A 19,813-nucleotide genomic window follows, 5' to 3' on the forward strand; every position below is an offset into this window, starting at 1 on the left:
TCAACTGCATAGAAAGATGATACCCTGTAAGTATAAAATGGGGTTAGTCACATGTCAGATTATGTACTGAGCAATTTACACACAAAGAACAATTAAGACTTAATGAGATGGGTAAAATTAATAATAATCAGTTCAAATGAATACACTTTTTTTTCAAAAAAGCTTTATTGTAAACTGTTAAGAATACAAAGTCGTAGATGCATTTTCAGTTCCGTATAACATGAAATTGTGACATGTTTCATTAACAACTTTAACATGCCCTATAAATACAGATACAAGCAAGCAGGCCTGGACTGGGAGTCAAAATAGGCCCTGTCATTCCAAGTACAAAGCCCCTCTGGCATTTGCCAGAACCCACAGATTGCCAGTCCAGGCCTGCAAGCAAGGACAGAAAGGGTTGAAACGTTTGTCAGCTACCATAGCTGCATCTGTAAATAAACCATATGTTGAGGTAATTCTATTAAGTTTTCTTTCAGACCTCTACGTAAGGGGCTAGAATACTGTGGGGAACTCAGTAGGGGTGGGGATGGGTGAAGAGGAGTAAGATAGAAAGGAATTAGGTGGGTACAGCGGGGTGTCAGCGAACTCGCTCCTTATATACATCTGTTTCTTTAAACAAAAACCATCTAATCCAGATAGCAGTAAAACGTACGAACTGATCAGGGCTGGAGGATGACATGTCCTCAAATTTGCAAATTTCCGTAATTTTATTGAACCAGTCTTTTATGGTAGGGGTATAGGTGGTTTTCCAGTGAAGTGGAATTAAAAGTTTTGCCGCATTTAGTAATTGTGGTTCTAGGCTAGAGGTGAACGTTGCTACTGGCTGTGGATTGTGGAATAACAGCACTTGCTGGGGGTCAGCTGGAATGGGGGTTCTGAGAATTGCACTAGACAGTGAGCATACCTCTTCCCAGAAAGGTCGTTTGAGGTCGCATGTCCAGAAAATGTGGTATAAGGTGCCTTTTTCCCTATTACAACGCCAACAAATGCCATTTGAAGTTTTGTATATGTGTTGTAACTTGGAAGGCGTATAGTACCACCTTGTGAGTATTTTATAGTTTAATTCTTGTATTCGGCAGCATCTCGAGCTTTTGAGCATTTTAGAGAGTATTTGTTCAATCTGCATCTCCTTGAACTGAATATTTAGATCATAAGACGACCTCTTGATAAATGGTACTGACTCCCAGTTAGTTGGTAATTGGAGCATTTTCTATAAAAGGGAATCAACATGTCTTGGTGGGTCTGGTAGTGTGCACGTCAGTTCGAATTTGGTAAGGTATCGCCCTAACGTTTGTGATCCTCCTAGGCTGTGAAAATAGTGGGCTATTTGTGTGAATTTTAGGTGATCTATCTGCTTAAAGTTTAGTATTTTATCTTTAGGTATGAGTGATTTATTTTCCATGAAGTGAAGAAGTTGGAGGTTCCCTTCTATTAGCCAGTCATGTAGGTTGATGGGTTGTAGACCGGGAGGAAAGGCAGGGTTATTTATTAATGGGATTAAGGGCAACGGGTAAATTGAGAGTGTATATTATTTGCGACATTTATCCCATATTGTAATAGTGTTGGATAATAGTGGATGGTCAGAGTGTTTCAGTCTTCTATACAGTATATATTATCTATCCAGGGTAGATGTAGGAGATATGTATATGCTGATTGTTGTTCTATTTAGCTTATTTAAGATTTATGTTTGCGTAATGTGACCAGTCTATTATTTTCAACAAGACTGAGGCATAGTAATATGTCCGGCAATCAGGTAGTGCTATACCTCCCTGGCGTTTAGATTTAGTTAGTGTTTTGTAACTAATTTTGGCTTTTTTGTCCTGCCATATAAAGTGTTTTATCATATTTTGTAGTTGGTTTAATAGTGATTCTCCTATTTGTAATAGGAGTGTTTGGAAAATGTATAGGATTCTAGGCATGATATTCATTTTTACGATGTTCATCCTCCCAAACCATCATAGAGGTTTATCCTTCCACATATGTAGGTCTCTTTTAATCTTTCCTATCACTTGTTTCAAATTGAGTTCTGCCCAGTTCGAGGTATCCTTGGTGATCTGGAGGCCTAGATAGGTAAGGGAGCGTGGGTTCCATTTATATGGGAATCCTGTGGACATAGACTTTTGAACATGGAGTCCTGTATTAATGTACATAAAATATGAAAGCCACTGAGGGCTCCTAAAAATAACCCAGCTGGTGCAGACCACACTGCAGGATTTATGCAGCTTAGTTCCAATCAAGTACTGTTTTATTATTAGAAAGAAAAGGGAAATCATTCAAAAACTAATCTACAGTGATCTTATTCAATATTGTTTGATAGGTTAGCCGTAATAAAACAGATATTGTACACAGTAATAGTCTCTGCATACTCCTGTATATTATGTAGATGAGTTGGCTACTATGCTGATTAATGACTCTGTCATTCCATGTTCAGGAATTCTAAATATCTGCATGATGACAAAGCTGAAATACAGAACTAAATACAGGCATGCTAACTTGCAAAGATGATAACTAGAAATGTGCGTAAGCCTATTAATAGGCTTTTCTTAGCTATAAAACAGGGCTGTTCCTGTTAAATGTAGGTTTCCCTCCTCATGCAGAACAGAAAGTAAAAATGTAATCATGAATGGTAATGATTTTTTTAATATTTCTAAAAGTAGCACCTGATGAACATTAGAAAAGTATTGCTTTACATATAAGGGTAAGTCTTTGGTGTACATATGTTTTCTTTAAAGGAAAGCTGGATTTTTCACTATGCTTCTCGTGATCCTTTAACGAAAAAATTACATGTGGGGTAAAATAAATTAAAAAAGCAATGCTCTGCCATTTTACTGATAAGGATAACATGTAAAATGGCAGTGTGGTGCTTTGTTAATTTTTTCCAATGATGATGCTCTTTTTAGAGGATGCACGAGAGCTAAGTAAAATGGTGGATTGACCCTCTGTTAGTGTTTTCCTCGACAAGTGCATTCATTTCTGAAAAGGGGCATTGGCCCGAGGAAAAAACACCCACCAGTGAATTTGCCTTTCCTTGTCCTTTAGGATAAAAATGGAGAGATTTATTTGTCATTTTGCATTGCTGTAGGTCATGGCTTTGCAACCGCGACGCGTTCGGCTTAAACCATGGCTGGTGGCCCAGGTGGATAGTGGAATGTACCCTGGTCTCGTCTGGTTGAACAGAGAGGCAAAAAGGTTCCAGATCCCATGGAAACATGCAACAAGACATAGCCCCCAGCAGGAAGAAGAAAAGACAATATTTAAGGTAAGTAATTATGATTGCAATAACTGTACAGTTATATGTTCTGCTTATACATGCAGATGAATTAAATATAAATTGAATGTAAATGCACTATAATTACTCCGTCCATAAATAGTGTGTATTGCATAGCAATATTTAGAAAGCTTTTGGGGCTTATTTACTAAAGCAGAATGTGTATTTCCAAGTAGAAATGGCATCACCCCAGTGTTTTCCATTTACAAAATGTGAAGCTCCATGAAAAGGTTTCTCCAGCCACTTTCTAAAGTATATTTCTGGTCTCTCGGGTTTTTTCTTTTTGCTTAAAACGTTCACCAATTCTGAGTTATAAGCCATGGCCAAAATTAGTGCAAATTTGACTTAAGTCTATCACCAGATGGATTTGGAAAGTCAGATTCCTGTATAAAAATGTTTGACAATATTTTCCATTGCATTTTCATGCCAAGAAATTGGAACCATTTAGCCTCCCTCTCTCTTCTCTTTATTGTAAACTCTGACAAAGAGGATCCTTATCAGTGTTATTTTCTATAGTATATGTTAGTGCTTTATACGTAATATTATTTTCATAGTAATTGAATTGTTTTCCATCATCTAGTGGCTTTCCCCTTGCGCCTTAGAATGATTCTGGCGTATAAGTTAACATTGGCCCTCCAGCAGGCCTTACTGTCATTTTGTTAAGCCTAATTAAAATAAATCACGTTTCCGAGTGAAAAATAGCTAATGGCTTAACTATGATTTTATATTTTGCAGCAGACTCACCCATGGGATCATCTAGTACAGGCAACTGCACCCCTGAGCAAACATGGCCAAAGACTGAGCCTCAGGAGATGGAAGTGCCCCCAACATCAGGCCCTGCTGACTTTTTCAGTTCTCCCGAGATGTGGATCAGTTCCCTACCAAGTATGTAATGTTTAAAGCATAGATACATTGTTTTAATCTACATATATAGATGCCTGATGTCTTCAGGTCTGGTTTACTTAAAGACCCAGTGATTATTACGTTAAATATTATTGTGTGTTGTAATAGCTTGTACTCAAAATATTAGGTATACGTACATTCACTGCATAAAGATAGGAAAGCAAAGGGTAGTCTTGAAGATCACACTGCATGATGTGTAAGAATGGGGACATTGTACGCATATGGTGTAGATGGGGTCTGGGAAAAATGTATTTGCTGTGAAGTTACACCCCGTGTGGGTTACGGGGGGGGGGCGCTTGAGGGGTGGTTTTTATAGATTTTAAATTATTTGCCTTTTTCTTCTGACTCCAGCTTTCAAATGGGGGTCACTGACTCCATCTAAACACAAATGCCCTGTAAGGCTACAGATATATTTGCTATTGCTACTTTGTATTACTCATCTTTCTATTCAGGCCTCTCCTTCTCATATTCCAATCTCTTATTCAAATCAGTCCATGGTTGCTAGGGTCATTTGGACCCTAGCAATCAGATTGCTGATACTGCAAACTGGAGAGCTGCTGAATATAAAGCTAAATAACTTAATACCCACAAATAATAAAAAAATAAAACCAGTTGCAAATTGTCTCATAATATCACTCTCTACATCATACTAAACATTAATTTAAAAGTGAACAGCCCTTTAAGGTGCTCACATTTGTTGATCTGCTTGTTTGTGTGTAATACACTTGCAAGATTTAGAAACATATAGCCAGGATCAGAACATAAGATTGTTTAAAATCCAGAAGTTAACAGCACAAAATACCAAGAAAATGCTTGTAGAAAACACATTTATATGAAATTAAATTGATAAAGCCCGCTTTTTAATACAAGATTACATATGCTTACAGTCTATAGCAAAAATGTCTAAATTGTGCTTAACCAGGTATCCTTTACAGCTGTTAGATACACTCTGAGCTGCAGAATAGTTCTCCCTCCTTTAAAACGTAGAAGAAAATACACTGCACATAGTCATGTATCTGCTATACCATTTTTAATTGATATATAAACTTATTTTTGTGCTCAGTGACTGACTTAGAAATCCAGTTCTATTATCGGGGCAAAGAGATGGGTCAGGCGACTATAGTCAGTAATCCTCAAGGCTGCCGACTTTTCTATGGCGACCTGGGACCAATGCCCAATCAGGAAGAGCTGTTTGGACCCATCACCCTTGAACAAGTTCGCTTCCCTGGGACAGAACAAATTGTAAATGAAAAACAGAAGCTCTTTACTAGTCGTCTTCTTGATGTCATGGACAGGGGTCTGATATTAGAAGTCAGTGGGCATGCCATATATGCAATCAGACTGTGCCAGTGTAAAGTCTACTGGAGTGGGCCCTGCTCACCATCTCCGACTACCCCAAACCTTATTGAAAGGCAGAAGAGAGTTAAACTTTTCTGTCTGGAGACTTTCCTTAGTGGTAAGTATTCTCTCTCAATACATGTGTGAAGACCTGAAAGAGTTTGTGATAAATATTCTTTTTTTTCTTGTTTACCAAGTCTAGTATAGCCTGTTCTGGATAGAAAAAGATGATATGGTCAAATTATTAACAATTTAAGTTTCATTTATACTCCTATCCAAGTTTGATTTGTTTTTAAGCATTCCTACTAAAAGTAAGTACTTTTCTCTGACGTCTCCGGGGGACACAGGAGACCGATGGGGTAAAGCACCATCCTTCAGGAGGCAGGACACTTGATTGACATATGAAAAGAGGGCGTGCCAGGACTCGGGCTTTACCCCTAGCACTTCCTCTTTTAACTCAGTTTTTCAAGTGTCCTGTCCACAGGAGGATGGACCCATCGGTCTCTAGAGAGACACAACTAGAGAAGCTCCGGTCAGTGGTTAGCACTGACACCCGGGGCCAGACTTGGGTTAGGGTCACCTACACCCAGAATAGTTAACCCCCGACGTGGGAATACTGCAGCCCGGGGCCAAGAGCTCACCTTTAGGGAGCGGCCTTCCAGATCTTAACCTGCCCCCTGAGGGGGGTACAGGGACTCTGGCCGGGAGACACATGCGGTTAAGGTAAGAGGAGATTTTCTCCTGACGTTACGCATTGCCCGTTATCTTAATGCGGGTCACTAAGTGTGTGTGGGTGCGCGCGCGCACAGTGTAATTGAAGCCGCAACTCCTCTTGTGCCAGGCCGCTCGCCTGTTTTCGGCGGACAAGAGTGCTGGAACAACGCGGTAGCAGTGAGGAGGGGTAGGGAGCGCAAGTCTCGCGCACCTGTGAGTCCCATTGGCGGCCATCTTGGTACAGAAGGCGCGAATCTGAATTCAGCTTCAAGCGGCGGCCATTTTAGATCACTGAAGTGCGGAGAAGCAGAGCAGCTTTCTCACTAGCGGCGCACAGACCTGCCGAACATCAGTAATACTCTGGTGTCCACACTCCGACTTCACCCCTAGCACTTCTAGTATGGCTGAAGGTAGGAAAGGGGGACTATTTACTCGGAGTGGAGGGGGACGTGCTGCACTAGCAGCAGGGCTGGCACAGGTTACATATTTGGCGTGTAATAAATGTCAGGCTAAATTTCCCTTGGGACAAACAGACCCGCTTTGTAGGTCATGTTTACTGGAGTCAGAGGCTCCGCCAGTATCCTTAGAGCTCCCTTCTAATCAAGAGGGACAAGTTTTTCCTCAGGATGCGAATGCTCAGAGTTCTGAAACTAGGGCTCAGTCAGAGATAGCAGCTCCCTCATGGGCTTTACAATTGTCTCAGTCACTAGCCTCTCTCCAGCAGTTACCCTCTCTTGCCGACTCTATTGCCAGTTCTATAGTCGAGACTATTGAGAAGTCTATGTCAAAAATCCAGGAAGGGGCTGGGGAGAAACGTAAGAGATCTGCTAAACACATACAATCTCGTACACCAGTGTCATTAACTCTACAACCATCAGAATCAGAGTCTGAACAAGAGGGAGAAATTTTTTCCTCTTCTTCTCAGTCTGAGGATGAAGAGGAAGGGGAGATGGATAAGGAGATACACCATGATGTGGAAGCCATTATTAAAGCAGTTATTACTACTTTGAAAATAGATCCACCTACAGACCAGCAAACACAGTCCAAAGGCCTGTTTAAGAGACAACGCAAAACTACAATTGAATTTCCTTCACATGATCAACTAACAGCAGTAATACAAGATGAGTGGGACACTCCAGACAAAAAGTTTCAACCAAACAAAAAGTTTGCTAAGTTGTATCCATTTCCAAAAGAAACAGTAGATAAGTGGGCAATACCACCTGTGGTGGATGCACCAGTTTCTAGATTGTCCAGGAATACCACACTGCCGGTTACAGACGCAGCTGCCTTTAAAGACCCGACCGATAAAATAATGGAAGGATTCCTTAAAGCGGTATTCTCAACAGCAGGGTCGGCAATTCGTCCCGCGTTAGCCGCAGCATGGGTCGGCAGAGCTATGGAAGCCTGGTCCACATCCATATTGTCAGGTCTTCAAGATGGGACCTCCAGGGCAAGTCTCATGGACATAGCACGAGACATGGCAGAAGCCAGCGCATATATTAGCGAAGCTGCACTTGACGCAGCACAACTGACAGCACGTTCATCCGCCCTAGCGGTTGCCGCTCGCCGAGCACTATGGCTCAAAAACTGGTCAACTGACCTCAGTTCTAAGAAGTCATTAATTGCACTGCCGTTTAAAGGCCAACGTCTATTTGGAGAGGAATTAGAGAAAATAATTTCTCAGGCCACAGGGGGCAAAAGTACCTTCCTCCCCCAGTCGAAGTCACGCTCAGCGAATACTTTCCGTAGGGGAAAATTTTTTCGTGGCCAAAGTAATAGAGCAACAAGACGTTCAACCTCTCCACGCAGAAACAATTTTCGCAAACGATTCTCCGACAAAGCAACCAGACCAAGTTGGAGACCCAATAAATCTCAGAACAAGCCCCCCAGGACAAGTCCAATTCGGCATGATGGGGCGAGCCCCTTGGGGCAGCAGGGGGCAATAGGGGGCAGATTACAACTTTTCCGGGAAACGTGGGTTCAACACACTTCCGAATCCTGGATAAGCGAGATAATTACAGAAGGATATCACCTCGACTTTTGGGCCATACCCCCCAGAAAGTTCTTCATGTCTACAATACCCACAGATCCGATCAAAGCACAAGCTTTCTACAACTGTGTGACGACCCTTCAAAGAACAGGAGTAATAATCCCAGTACCCCCGCAACAGAAATTTTATGGGTTCTACTCCAATATGTTTGTGGTTCCGAAAAAGGAAGGGACTTTTCGGCCTGTTCTAGACCTCAAGGACTTGAACAAATTTATCAGAGCCGCAAAGTTCAAGATGGAGACGTTGCGATCAGTCATCAGGGGTATGGAACCAAATCAATTGCTTATGTCTCTGGACATCAAAGACGCTTACCTACATGTCCCAATTTGGCCGGCCCATCAACGCTACCTGAGGTTTGCGTTCCGCAACCAACACTACCAATTTGTGGCACTACCCTTCGGACTGTCGTCAGCCCCAAGGGTATTCACAAAGTTGATGGCAGTCACAACAGCGTCAATGAGACTCCAGGGAATTTCAGTGACTCCATACCTGGACGATCTTCTCATCAGGGCCAATTCAATAGAACAAGCACAAGCGGCCCTGAAGCGAGCGACAGAGATAATCCAGCAATTTGGTTGGTGGATCAATTGGAAGAAATCACAGATACATCCATCCCATCGGATGATGTATCTGGGGTTGGAATTCGACACTACAGCACAGAGAGTGTTTCTGCCACGGGACAAGCAGATCAAGTTGAAGAAACAAGTATCCAACTTTATATCAATCTCACCGTCCAACTATACATCAGGCCATGAAGGTTCTAGGTTCGATGGTGTCGACTATAGAGGCAGTTCCATTTGCCCAAATTCATCTGCGACCCTTACAGTCAGAAATTCTGCGCTGGTGGAAGAGGGGATCACTGATGCAAACCTTTCCTCTGTCCCACAAGACCATATCCTCTCTGAAGTGGTGGCTACGTCCGAATACACTGACCGAAGGCCAATCATGGGCCACTCCAGACTGGACTATCCTGACAACAGATGCCAGCCTATCCGGATGGGGGGCGACATGGAAAAAATGCACAGCACAAGGGAAGTGGTCACTAGAAGAAACCAAGATGCCAATAAATCTGTTGGAACTGAGGGCAATCCGACTGGCTCTACACAATTGGGCGTCGGAACTAAAGGCACAGGCGGACAGAATACAATGCGACAATGCCACAGCTGTGGCATATATAAACCGTCAAGGAGGCACCAGAAGCAAGGGGGCCCTAAAAGAGGCAGAAATGATTGTTCATTGGGCGGAGAAAAACCTAGTACAGTTGTCAGCCATCCACATTCCGGGAGTATCCAACATCCAGGCGGACTTCCTCAGCCGACACCAAATAGACCCAGGGGAGTGGGAACTGCATCCCGAAATATTCGAGGAACTAATACAAAAGTGGGGAATCCCACAAATAGACCTCATGGCGTCAAGAACAAATCGCAAGGTCAACCAGTTTTTTGCTCGGTACAGGGATCCACTAGCAGACGGGATAGACGCCATGACCCAGTCGTGGAGGTTCGATCTGGCATATGTGTTCCCACCGATTCCCATGTTACCCAGAGTCCTCAAGAAGATCCGCCACTCAGACTTCCTGGCAATTGTAATCGCCCCCTTCTGGCCAAGAAGGACTTGGTTTCACGACCTTCAAGATCTGTCGGCAGACGCATATATCCCTCTACCTCGCAGGGGGGATCTTCTACTACAAGGTCCCATTCACCACCCCAATCCAATGCTCTTCAATTTAACGGCATGGCTATTGAGGAGTCCATCTGGAGAAAGAAGGGTTTTTCTGAGGAAGTAATTGCTACATTACTGCAAGCCAGAAAACCAGTTTCGGTGCGAATTTATCACAGAATCTGGAGGAGTTACTGGTTATGGTGTCAAGATACAGGCATCGATTTTGAGATATTTTCCATACCATCTATCTTGTCCTTCCTACAAAAAGGTCTCGATATGGGACTGCAGCTGAATTCTCTCAAAGTACAAATTTCAGCTCTGTCACTGCTTTTTCAGAATAAGATTGCCTGGGATAACACAGTTCAAGAATTTTTGCAAGGAGTAGCTCACATAGCTCCACCACGTCAACGGCCAACACCTACCTGGGATCTAAACGTGGTGCTCACAGCACTTGTGGATCCTCCGTTTGAACCTATTTCTTCACTTGACCTGCAATGGCTTACTTGGAAGGTAGTCTTCTTGGTAGCAATATCATCCGCACGCAGAGTGTCAGAGCTAGCAGCACTTTCATGTGACCCCGAATTCCTAGTATTTCACAAAGACAAAGCGGTGCTTCGGACTAAGTCTTCATTTCTTCCCAAGGTGGTATCTTCCTTCCATATCAACCAAGAAATAGTTGTACCGTCTTTTTGTACGGATCACAAGAACCCTAAGGAGAAAAGACTGCATGGACTAGATGTAGTTAGAGCACTGAGGATGTATACCACACGTACTAAAGAAATCAGACGATCAGATTCTTTTTGTGATTCCATCGGGGCCACGAGCAGGTCAACCAGCATCCAAGTCCACCATTTCTAGATGGATTAGAGAAGCCATTGGGAGAGCATATATAGCGAAAGGAAAGACTCCACCTTTTCAAATCAGAGCACATTCAACGAGAGCAATGGGAGCCTCTTGGGCCTGGCGAAACTCTGCTTCAGTGGAACAGATCTGCAAGGCAGCGACCTGGTCCACAATTCATACTTTTACAAAATTCTACCGCCTAGATACATTTGCATCGGTGGAGGCGGTATTTGGCCGCAAAGTTCTACATGCAGTGGTGCAAGCCTAAAAGGCAAGCATTCACAAATCTGTTGCCCTCCCTGCTATTTTGTGGGGCTGCTTTGGTAAGTCCCCATCGGTCTCCTGTGTCCCCCGGAGACGTCAGAGAAAATAGGATTTATTTACTCACCGTTAAGTCCGTTTCTCTGATGTCGACAGGGGGACACAGGACATCCCACGCGGTTCATGCTTGTACGTAGTTATAAGTTAAATGGTAAACCTGTTCTACCTTGTTTTTTTTGTTCTTTTTGCCTGGTGGCCAGTTATTTGGTACCAACTGAGTTAAAAGAGGAAGTGCTAGGGGTAAAGCCCGAGTCCTGGCACGCCCTCTTTTCATATGTCAATCAAGTGTCCTGCCTCCTGAAGGATGGTGCTTTACCCCATCGGTCTCCTGTGTCCCCCTGTCGACATCAGAGAAACGGATTTAACGGTGAGTAAATAAATCCTATTATTACAGCCATAGCCATGTCTTATTTCGTCAATTCCTATAGGGACAGGTTCAATCCCACTGTCCAGTCGTTTCTGCTTTCGTACCATTCTTCAGCAGTCTTTTAAGTCTACCTATTTTTATAAAATTTCCTGCCATTCATTTTATCATTAGTTACAAACTGAATTGTAAATTAACTCGGATCTATCTCCCTTCTAATGGAGATCACCAAAAGTCTGTTACTTAGTGGAAAAGGCATTACTTGAATTATTTGCTCTATGGAGTATTGAGCTAATTTATAATTTGGGGCACTGGAATGATACCATGTGCTTATAGATATACTTAATTTTCCTGAGTACAAACTGTTTTGTCATGAGTTTGTGTGGGTACTATAGACAGATGCCCAAACAGCCCCCACCCGCCCACTAAATAGTACAGCAGTCTCTCTGGCATTTGCCAGGTCTCACAGATTGCTAGTCCTGGCCTGATTTAGGTGTATATCAAGACAGTGGCTTCTGCTCTGTGTTTTGTCAAAGTTTATGTAATATGCAGAAGTGCACCACTATTTCTATAAAAAGAGATACATTTTTAGTGTACCTTTGGTGCAAGGAAAAAGTATTTGAACCTTAGGATTTATGGTGCAAACTGAGTTAATCTAAGGCAATACACTACTGGACCCGCTCATTTGACGAGGTCACAATTAGGCCACCAACACACTGGGCCAAATCAGGATAATTTGATCATTTGGGCCCCAGGCCAGTGGCGTCCTAAGGAGACCCTTTAGGAGAAGGTTTCATCAACCATCACCAGTAGGGATTTTCAGTATTCAGCTGAAAATTTGTCTGTAAGACAAGCTTTTTGGAGGCCCCCTTACACAGGCCAATAAGGTACAGACACTGTCTGGAGAGGCAGAGTCACAGCATTCATCCCTCTGGAAAAACTTTTCTATGTGGCAGTTGATTATCTGACTTTTGCCAATATACACATCACAAATGACCGCAACAAAATATCACTTGCATTTAGTTTATAACAACGCTAATTTAGGTGCAAGAAAAGTACTGAATTGTGTTTGTCCCAAATGATTCCTTCCCTTCAAAGTGCTGATTCTATTTTTCTTGTTCAAGTCTCAATGGGAACCATACAAATAGAAAAATGAATAGCAGATGCTTAGCAAGCCCAGTATTCAAGCCCTCCTTGGCATGGGACTTATGTGCAACCAAGCCTAACCAAAATGTAGTCAAGAGGCATATATTTTTTACACACAATGTTTTATCTGCTAATTCTGTTATAAAAAACTGATATTGTGACTGAATTGTTTTATTGATTTATTCTTGTATGTAGAACTTGTCATCAGAAGGGGGCTCCTACAAAGCAGCCACCATGTGAAATCTACTTATGCTTCGGAGAGGAGTGGCCAGATGACAAATCCAGAGAAAGAAAGCTCATCATTGTTCAGGTGTGCTACTCAAAAGTTCATACTGTGCATGTACTACGTGTACATTATTAGACAGGGTAATGTAAAGGCAACTTATGGAAAGCAGTCCTAAATGGATGCTTAAATATGTGTCCTTTTGAATGCAAAGATGGTGGTAGGGCAATTAATTAGGTATTTTAAATTTACGAATCCATGCATCTTATACAATCTCCTGTAAATTTTGCTATTTTGGCAGATTATAACAGGAGAATTTTTGGGGGCCCAGATGCATAACAGTGACAGATGTTCAACATACGTTCAATGAATACGACTTGAGCTGAACATACTTTTAGCATTGCTTTAATTACAAAACATCTATCTAGTTATTTCTTGAGCTAAACTGGGCAAATGGGAAATCTGAAGCAACTGCATGTCCCAGTGACACACACATAATAACTCTTACTTTATTCTATATTTTTTTTTTTACATTTCTTCACAGATAATACCAGTTGTAGCACGTATGATACTTGAGATTTTTAGTGGGGACAGCATCCGTTCCTTTGACAGTGGAAGAATCCGTTTGCAAATCTCTGTCCCTGACATCAAAGACAACATTGTTGCTCATCTGAAACAACTGTATCGCCTTCTTCAGAACTACCAAGGGCCAGATGCTTGGCCTCTCATGCAGCCCCAAAACATGCACCTGGCTGAGACACTTCAAACCCAGTGAGGACTGGTTCCTCACAAAACTCTTGTCTTTTTAAAGAAGCACAAACTACTGTCCCCCTGGGGGACCTTTTACTATATTAGAGTGTAGAAGAAGGACCCCCCCCCCCAGTAATATGGAAGCTTTAATGCATTAACATCCTAGGTCCAATCAATTGTATACCCCTTGCACATATCTGACATGTTGTTTTAGAGTCATTGTAGCTTTACAAACAGGGAATATTACTGGTTTTACAATCAGGCTTATGACAGGTGTTCCACAGGGGAGCCTGCAGCTGCCCCATTTGTGAACGTATAGGTTAGAATGGGACACGTGGGACAGAAAAGCACAGCCCTGTTTGAAAAGAGACAAGTGGATTTTATTCATTTTTGTCACTACACATACAGGTTAGCACGGGGTTTTATCTTCTTTTATTTTTCCAGAAGCTGAAGAAAATGCTTCACAATACATTAAGGCTTACTGAAAGCTGTTTTTTCTAAAGCACAGGCAGAAATTGAGCTTTCTGCAAATTTTCCCACCATTGTACTTGTACTCTACTTATTTATTATTTTTATTGCATTAAAATTATTTTTTCTCCTCCAGTAACATATTAAAATAATAGTATAGTATTCAGTGCTGTTAGTGTGAAACCATAGGACTATGTGGCATGAAGGTCAGATGAAGGGGGGAGTACATCTACAAATTGACTTTTTTTTTTAGAAACCTTGATTTCTCATCAAGCATTCACCAGTAACTAAATAGCCCATCTAAATTCTAGAATAGAAGGAGAACAAATATCATTTGATTAAAAAAAAGATATAGCTTCATTGCCATCTAAATCACTTCTACAATTTCAATTTGGTGGTTGGAAAAGAACGAAAAATATGTTACTGAAATTTACTTTTGTGTACAACATGCTCAAGTTTATGTAAAATTCCCTTAATCTTTTTTTTTAATAGCAAAATTATACTATTTGGGGAAAATTACATGACTGCAATACTTTTTAAATAAATATTTAATAACCATGCAAAATTAAACAAATAATTCATTGGTGCAAACAATGTATTCATAATCTGCTAATAAATACCCTTTTTTCCAAGAAAATGTTTGAAATTTGGTTGAAATTGCATTGCCACAGGGCATTCTTACAGTGACACTATGGGGCACATTTACCTAGGGTCAAATATCGATGGTTAATTAACCCTCGATATTCAACCGTCAAAGTAAAATCCTTCGACTTCGAATATCGAAGTCGAAGGATTTACCGCTATTTCTACGATCGAACGATCGAAGGAATAATCATTCGATCGAACGATTAAATCCTTCGAATTGAACGATTCAAGGATTTTAATTCATCGATCGAAGGATATTCCTTCGATCAGAAAATTGTTAGGAAGCCTATGGGGACCTTCCACATAGGCTAACATTGGCCTCGGTAGGTTTTAGGTGGCGAACTAGGGGGTCGAAGAATTTTCAGTACTTCGACTATCGAATGGTCGGAAAGTCGAACGATTTTTAGTTAGAATCGTTCGATTCGAAGGTCGTAGTCGAAGGTTGAAGTAGCCCATTCGATGGTCGAAGTAGCCATATTCGACCATTCGAAATTCAAACTATTTTCCTCTATTCCTTTACTCGAACTAAGTAAATGGGCCCCTGTACAGGTTTTCATTGTAGAATATGTGGCTGCATGTGGCATCTCTTGCTATACATTTCCAATTTTACTTCTAGTATACTGCTTATGTGCAACTCTAGTGAGCCTGACTGAGGTACAAGGGATCTCTGGGAAAACAGGGTAAGATGGCAGCATTGTGCTTATGTAGAAAAAATCATAGGCCAGTCAAATTTATTCATGAGCAAATCACAGTAGAAAAATGTAATTTGTGTGCCTAACAAATTGGTACCCACTAGGCTTTTATGTCCTTTAGGGCATGTGCACTTGTGCTGTTTTGTCACTCACAGATACAAATCAATAAAGGAATTCTTTAGAAATGTATCCAAGTACACTATAACTATAATGAACAGTGCATGATAAGGACTGATATAATGACAAATGATAGTCCTCATTGTGCTGTGTGTAACTGCTAAAGCATTTTTGGCAAATTACATAATGTATCTCCACACAGTCACCCATAACTGTCTTTGCTTTTAATAGTAAGAATACACTATTTTGGATTTTTCTGACATTACTTTTCTGGTGAATTACCCTGAGTCATTGATTTTTCTGAATAAAGAAAACATTGCCTGCCTGTATTAATCCTATATAATAAAGTTGAAGTGTCTCTGCGTCCAGTACCTGTGTCGGTGGGATTGCGCTACTGCGCATGTGCCCCACGGACTGTCGTTACATATGTTCTAGCGCCTGTTAATTTAACGGGCTTAATGTCTAGTATATACATAATGTTCTAATCATCACTTTAACAAGGGGGAGCAGATTCTGTGGCCTCAATTCTGGCCTGGTAAGTACCCACTCTGCTCCCTCTGTGCTGTAATTGCATATTTATTAAACAAATGTGTTTGATCCCTACCATATATAAACTTATACTTTTTTCGTGTTACTAGTCCTTTTAAGGGGTTCTTCACCTTTAAATTAACATTTAGGGGCTGATTCACTAACTTCGAGTGAAGGATTCGAACTAAAAATCGTTCGACTATTTGATAGTCGAAGTACTGTCTCTTTAAAAAAAACTTCGACCCCCTACTTCGGCAGCTAAAAGCTACCGAAGTCAATGTTAGCCTATGGGGAAGGTCCCCATAGGCTTGCCTAAGTTTTTTTGATCAAAGGATATTCCTTCGATCGTTGGATTAAAATCCTTCGAATCGTTAGTTTCAAAGGATTTTATCGTTCGATCGAATTTTCTGCGCTAAATCCTTCGACTTCGATATTCGAAGTCGAAGGATTTCAATTCCTAGTCGAATATCGAGGGTTAATTAACCCTCTATATTCGACCCATAGTGAATCAGCCCCTTAGTATGATGTAGAGAGTGTTATTCTGAGACAACTTGAAATTGGTTTTTATTATCCGTGGTTTTTAAATTCCTTTATTCAGCAGCTCTCCAGTTTGCAATTTCAGCAATCTGATTGCACCAATTTAAATAAGAGAATACAATATGAATAGACATGAGCCCAAATAGAAAGAGGAGTATTAAAAAGTAGCAATAATGATAAATGTGTAGCCTTATAGAGCATTTGTTTTTACATGGCGTCAGTGACCCCATCTGAAAGTGTCAAAAGAAGAAGGCAAATGATTCAAAAGCCATAAAAAAGAAAAAAAATGAAGGCCAGTCGAAAAGTTGCAATTGATTTTGATTTGTGTTTTTTGAGATATTTAGCTTTTTATTCAGGAACTCCCCAGATTGAAGTTCAGCAACCTGGTTACTAGGGTCCAAATTACTCTACAAAGCATGCATTAATTTGAACGAGAGACTGGAATATGAATAGGAGCGGGTCTGAATAGAAAGATGAGTAATAAAAAGTAATAACTATAAATGTGTAGCCTTACAGGGCATTTGTTTTTAGATGGGGTCAGTGACCCCCATTTGAAAGCTGGAAAGAGTCAGAAGAATAAGGAAAATCATTTAAAAACTATGCAAAAGAAAAAATGAAAACCAATTGAAAAGTTGCTTAGAATTAGCCATTCTATAACACACTAAAAGTTAATTTGAAGGTGAACCACCCCTTTTCAGTTCACCAGAAATAAAGACTTTTTTTCAATTACTTTGCAGAAAATGTAAAGTTTTGTAATACCTTTTATTGGCTAACTGAATAAGTAAAAATTGCAAGCTTTCAGAGCACACGGGTGCCTTCGTCAGGCAAAATACAAAAAAAAGGAGGATATGGGTTGGGGGTAATTAAAGGGTGTCTGTCACCCCAAAATGTTTCCCCCACAGCAGATGCAGCCTAATAGAGCATGCGCACCAGTTAAAGGAGAAGTAAACCCCTTATTAAAAAACTCCTACACTATATAAACCTTCCCTCCCTCCTCCCCTCCAGCCTAGCTGCTACCCCAGGCAAATGCCCCTAACTTTTTACTGACTGCTCAATGCAGATTCACAGCATTGGAGTTCACGGGTGCCATATTCTTCGGTCTTCAGATAGGCTGGGGGGGAGGAGGAGGGAGATGGGGTCTATGTAGGGTAGGGTTTTTTTAATAAGGGGTTTATTTTTCCTTTAAGGGAAACTTTGATTTTTTTTTTTAAAAGAATGTCCCCTGTCTGTACTAGGCAAGCAATGCTGGGGCTGCTATGGATAGTTATGCACATGCTTGTGAGGTCCCATGTATGTGCATAATGAGTGTGTTGAGTGAAACATTATGCACATTGGTGCTTTATGAATAAGTATTACTAATTATGCACGCTTTGCAGCAAAAACTAAGATTCTAAAATCTGGTCATACAGGTACCAATAAAATAATTTTGTATGATGGTCAGTACGTGTATGCGGCTTGATGATGCCAAACAATATCCATGTACTATAGATATTTGTTGGTTTGCAGACAGGGCATATTTAAAACTGTAAACTGCCAATGTATGGTGCATCTGCTGATTATCAAGTGAATGAACTGCACGTCTATTTCAAGTTATCTTTTTCCATAATTTTAGGCTGTTGGTACAAATGAGCTGAAACAAGCAAAAGGGAACCCATACTGTGTACGGCCCTACATACAGTATATATCCATCACCATGGATACCATGAGGGGTTGGCCCCTTAAATCTTACAGACATCGCATTGGTGTTGCAGCTACGGGTCAGCCACCATGCCTTCCCATAAAAACCCAGAAGTTAGAGCTGAATTAATTTAATAGCAGCGATATAACAATAGGACAACTTTCTATTGATAACTTTCTCCACCAATCCGAAGAAAGTTTTTATATTCCTTCCTGCGCCAATAGAAGCGGAGGTGACATAAACATCAAGCCCGCCGCTTGTACGTGAGATATTAGGAATAAACTGCACCGCGACTGGCCATAGTAGTACGGTGTCCATCATAGGACAACTTCCGGCATTGTGCTACATGAGCCCTCCCTGTCAAAACTCCTGCATCGCTAGTGTTTCAACTCCCACTTCAACAATGTGCTTTCCACTAATTTAGCCCTCATCTTCTGAGAGATGTAGTTCAGAACACCCATATGTATATAATGTCTATGGTTAATGCAATTGTCTGAATGCATTTCTGAGGTGACCTTCCAACAGATGAAACTTGGTCAAAGATGAGACTGTAATGTTATATAAAGCACTGCTGCCTGGAGACCTGGAGAATGTGGAGTGAGGTTGGGGCTGCAATTGTGTCTGTCATGAATCCATAGGGGTTACAGTATGTCAAAGTGCTTAGGGGTCTGTTTAAGACTTGTGTGTTTCACCAGCAGGCTTACCCCCTTATTGACATATCAGTGGATATACTTTACAATTTGACACATCCAGTATAAAGGACATCAAAATGCAACGGCGCCCTGTTTTTGTATTTTCACAGATTTTCGTTCGATGTGTATATTTGATGTATGATGTATAAATGTATTTATAAAGTGCCACAAGGATACTAAGTGCTGTATAATCTTACAGTGTACATAGCGAACATTAAAATAAATAAATAAGTATAAATGTGGTAAGAGACACAGTAGGAAGGAGGCGTCTCCCCCGTAGAGCTTACAAGTGGGTGGATAATATACAGGCATAAATTGGAGGGCAGACATGCACAATTTTTGGGCATTAACCCTTAAGTACCAGAACTGGACTAGACTACATAATGTTCTAGTACCTCCAATGTTAGCATTTTAGTATCTTTTTAAAGAGATTGAGCAAGTGTTTCTTACAAAGGGACTTGCGTCTTCTGCTGCTACTGAATATTTTGAAATGGGATTATTGTGTGACTTAATTAGGGACGTGGTGGAAAAACCTAAATCAAGCCAAGACAATTATGTAACGTGTGTGTGTGTGTGTGCGTGCGTGCGCGCGCGAAGACATGGAAGCATAGACCCGCACAACAGCTATTTAAAGCTCATTAGGGCTGTGGGACCTTGCCCGTGATAGGATTTTGTTTCCTGGTGCTTCTGAGCCTTGTGCTATATTCTGAACCTGTTTGATTCCTGTTTTTGACCCCTGCCTGGCTATTTGACTATTCTGACTTCTGGATTCTAACCCTTGCCTGATTACCGACTACCGCCTCTGATTAACCCTCTGATTGACTTCCTGGTTTGACCCTTGCCTGTCTGATAATGTTTATTCTCTGCCTGCCTC

At 41.1% G+C, this 19,813-nt stretch overlaps 1 protein-coding gene across 6 annotated transcripts in view; it reads left to right on the plus strand.

Annotated features, from left to right (window-relative positions):
* The window catches only part of LOC121393724 (inhibitor of Bruton tyrosine kinase-like), a 35,586-nt gene extending 22,098 nt beyond the window's left edge, over positions 1 to 13,488 (plus strand). For 4 of the 6 annotated variants that reach the window (XM_041563073.1, XM_041563077.1, XM_041563072.1 and 1 more), the window contains 4 exons: positions 3,083 to 3,259; positions 4,004 to 4,153; positions 12,805 to 12,919; positions 13,377 to 13,488. In XM_041563073.1, coding sequence (XP_041419007.1) covers positions 3,083 to 3,259; positions 4,004 to 4,153; positions 12,805 to 12,849 — 372 coding nt within the window. In that variant the 3' untranslated portion in view covers positions 12,850 to 12,919; positions 13,377 to 13,488. Of the gene's footprint in view, positions 1 to 3,082; positions 3,260 to 4,003; positions 4,154 to 5,234; positions 5,374 to 12,804; positions 12,920 to 13,376 lie in introns of those variants that run through there. The other 2 variants (XM_041563074.1, XM_041563075.1) reach the window with 2 other exon arrangements.
* The last annotated feature ends 6,325 nt before the right edge of the window (positions 13,489 to 19,813 follow it).

Source organism: Xenopus laevis, chromosome 5L (genome assembly GCF_017654675.1).
Source record: "Xenopus laevis strain J_2021 chromosome 5L, Xenopus_laevis_v10.1, whole genome shotgun sequence".
Taxonomy (NCBI): Eukaryota; Metazoa; Chordata; class Amphibia; order Anura; family Pipidae; genus Xenopus; species Xenopus laevis.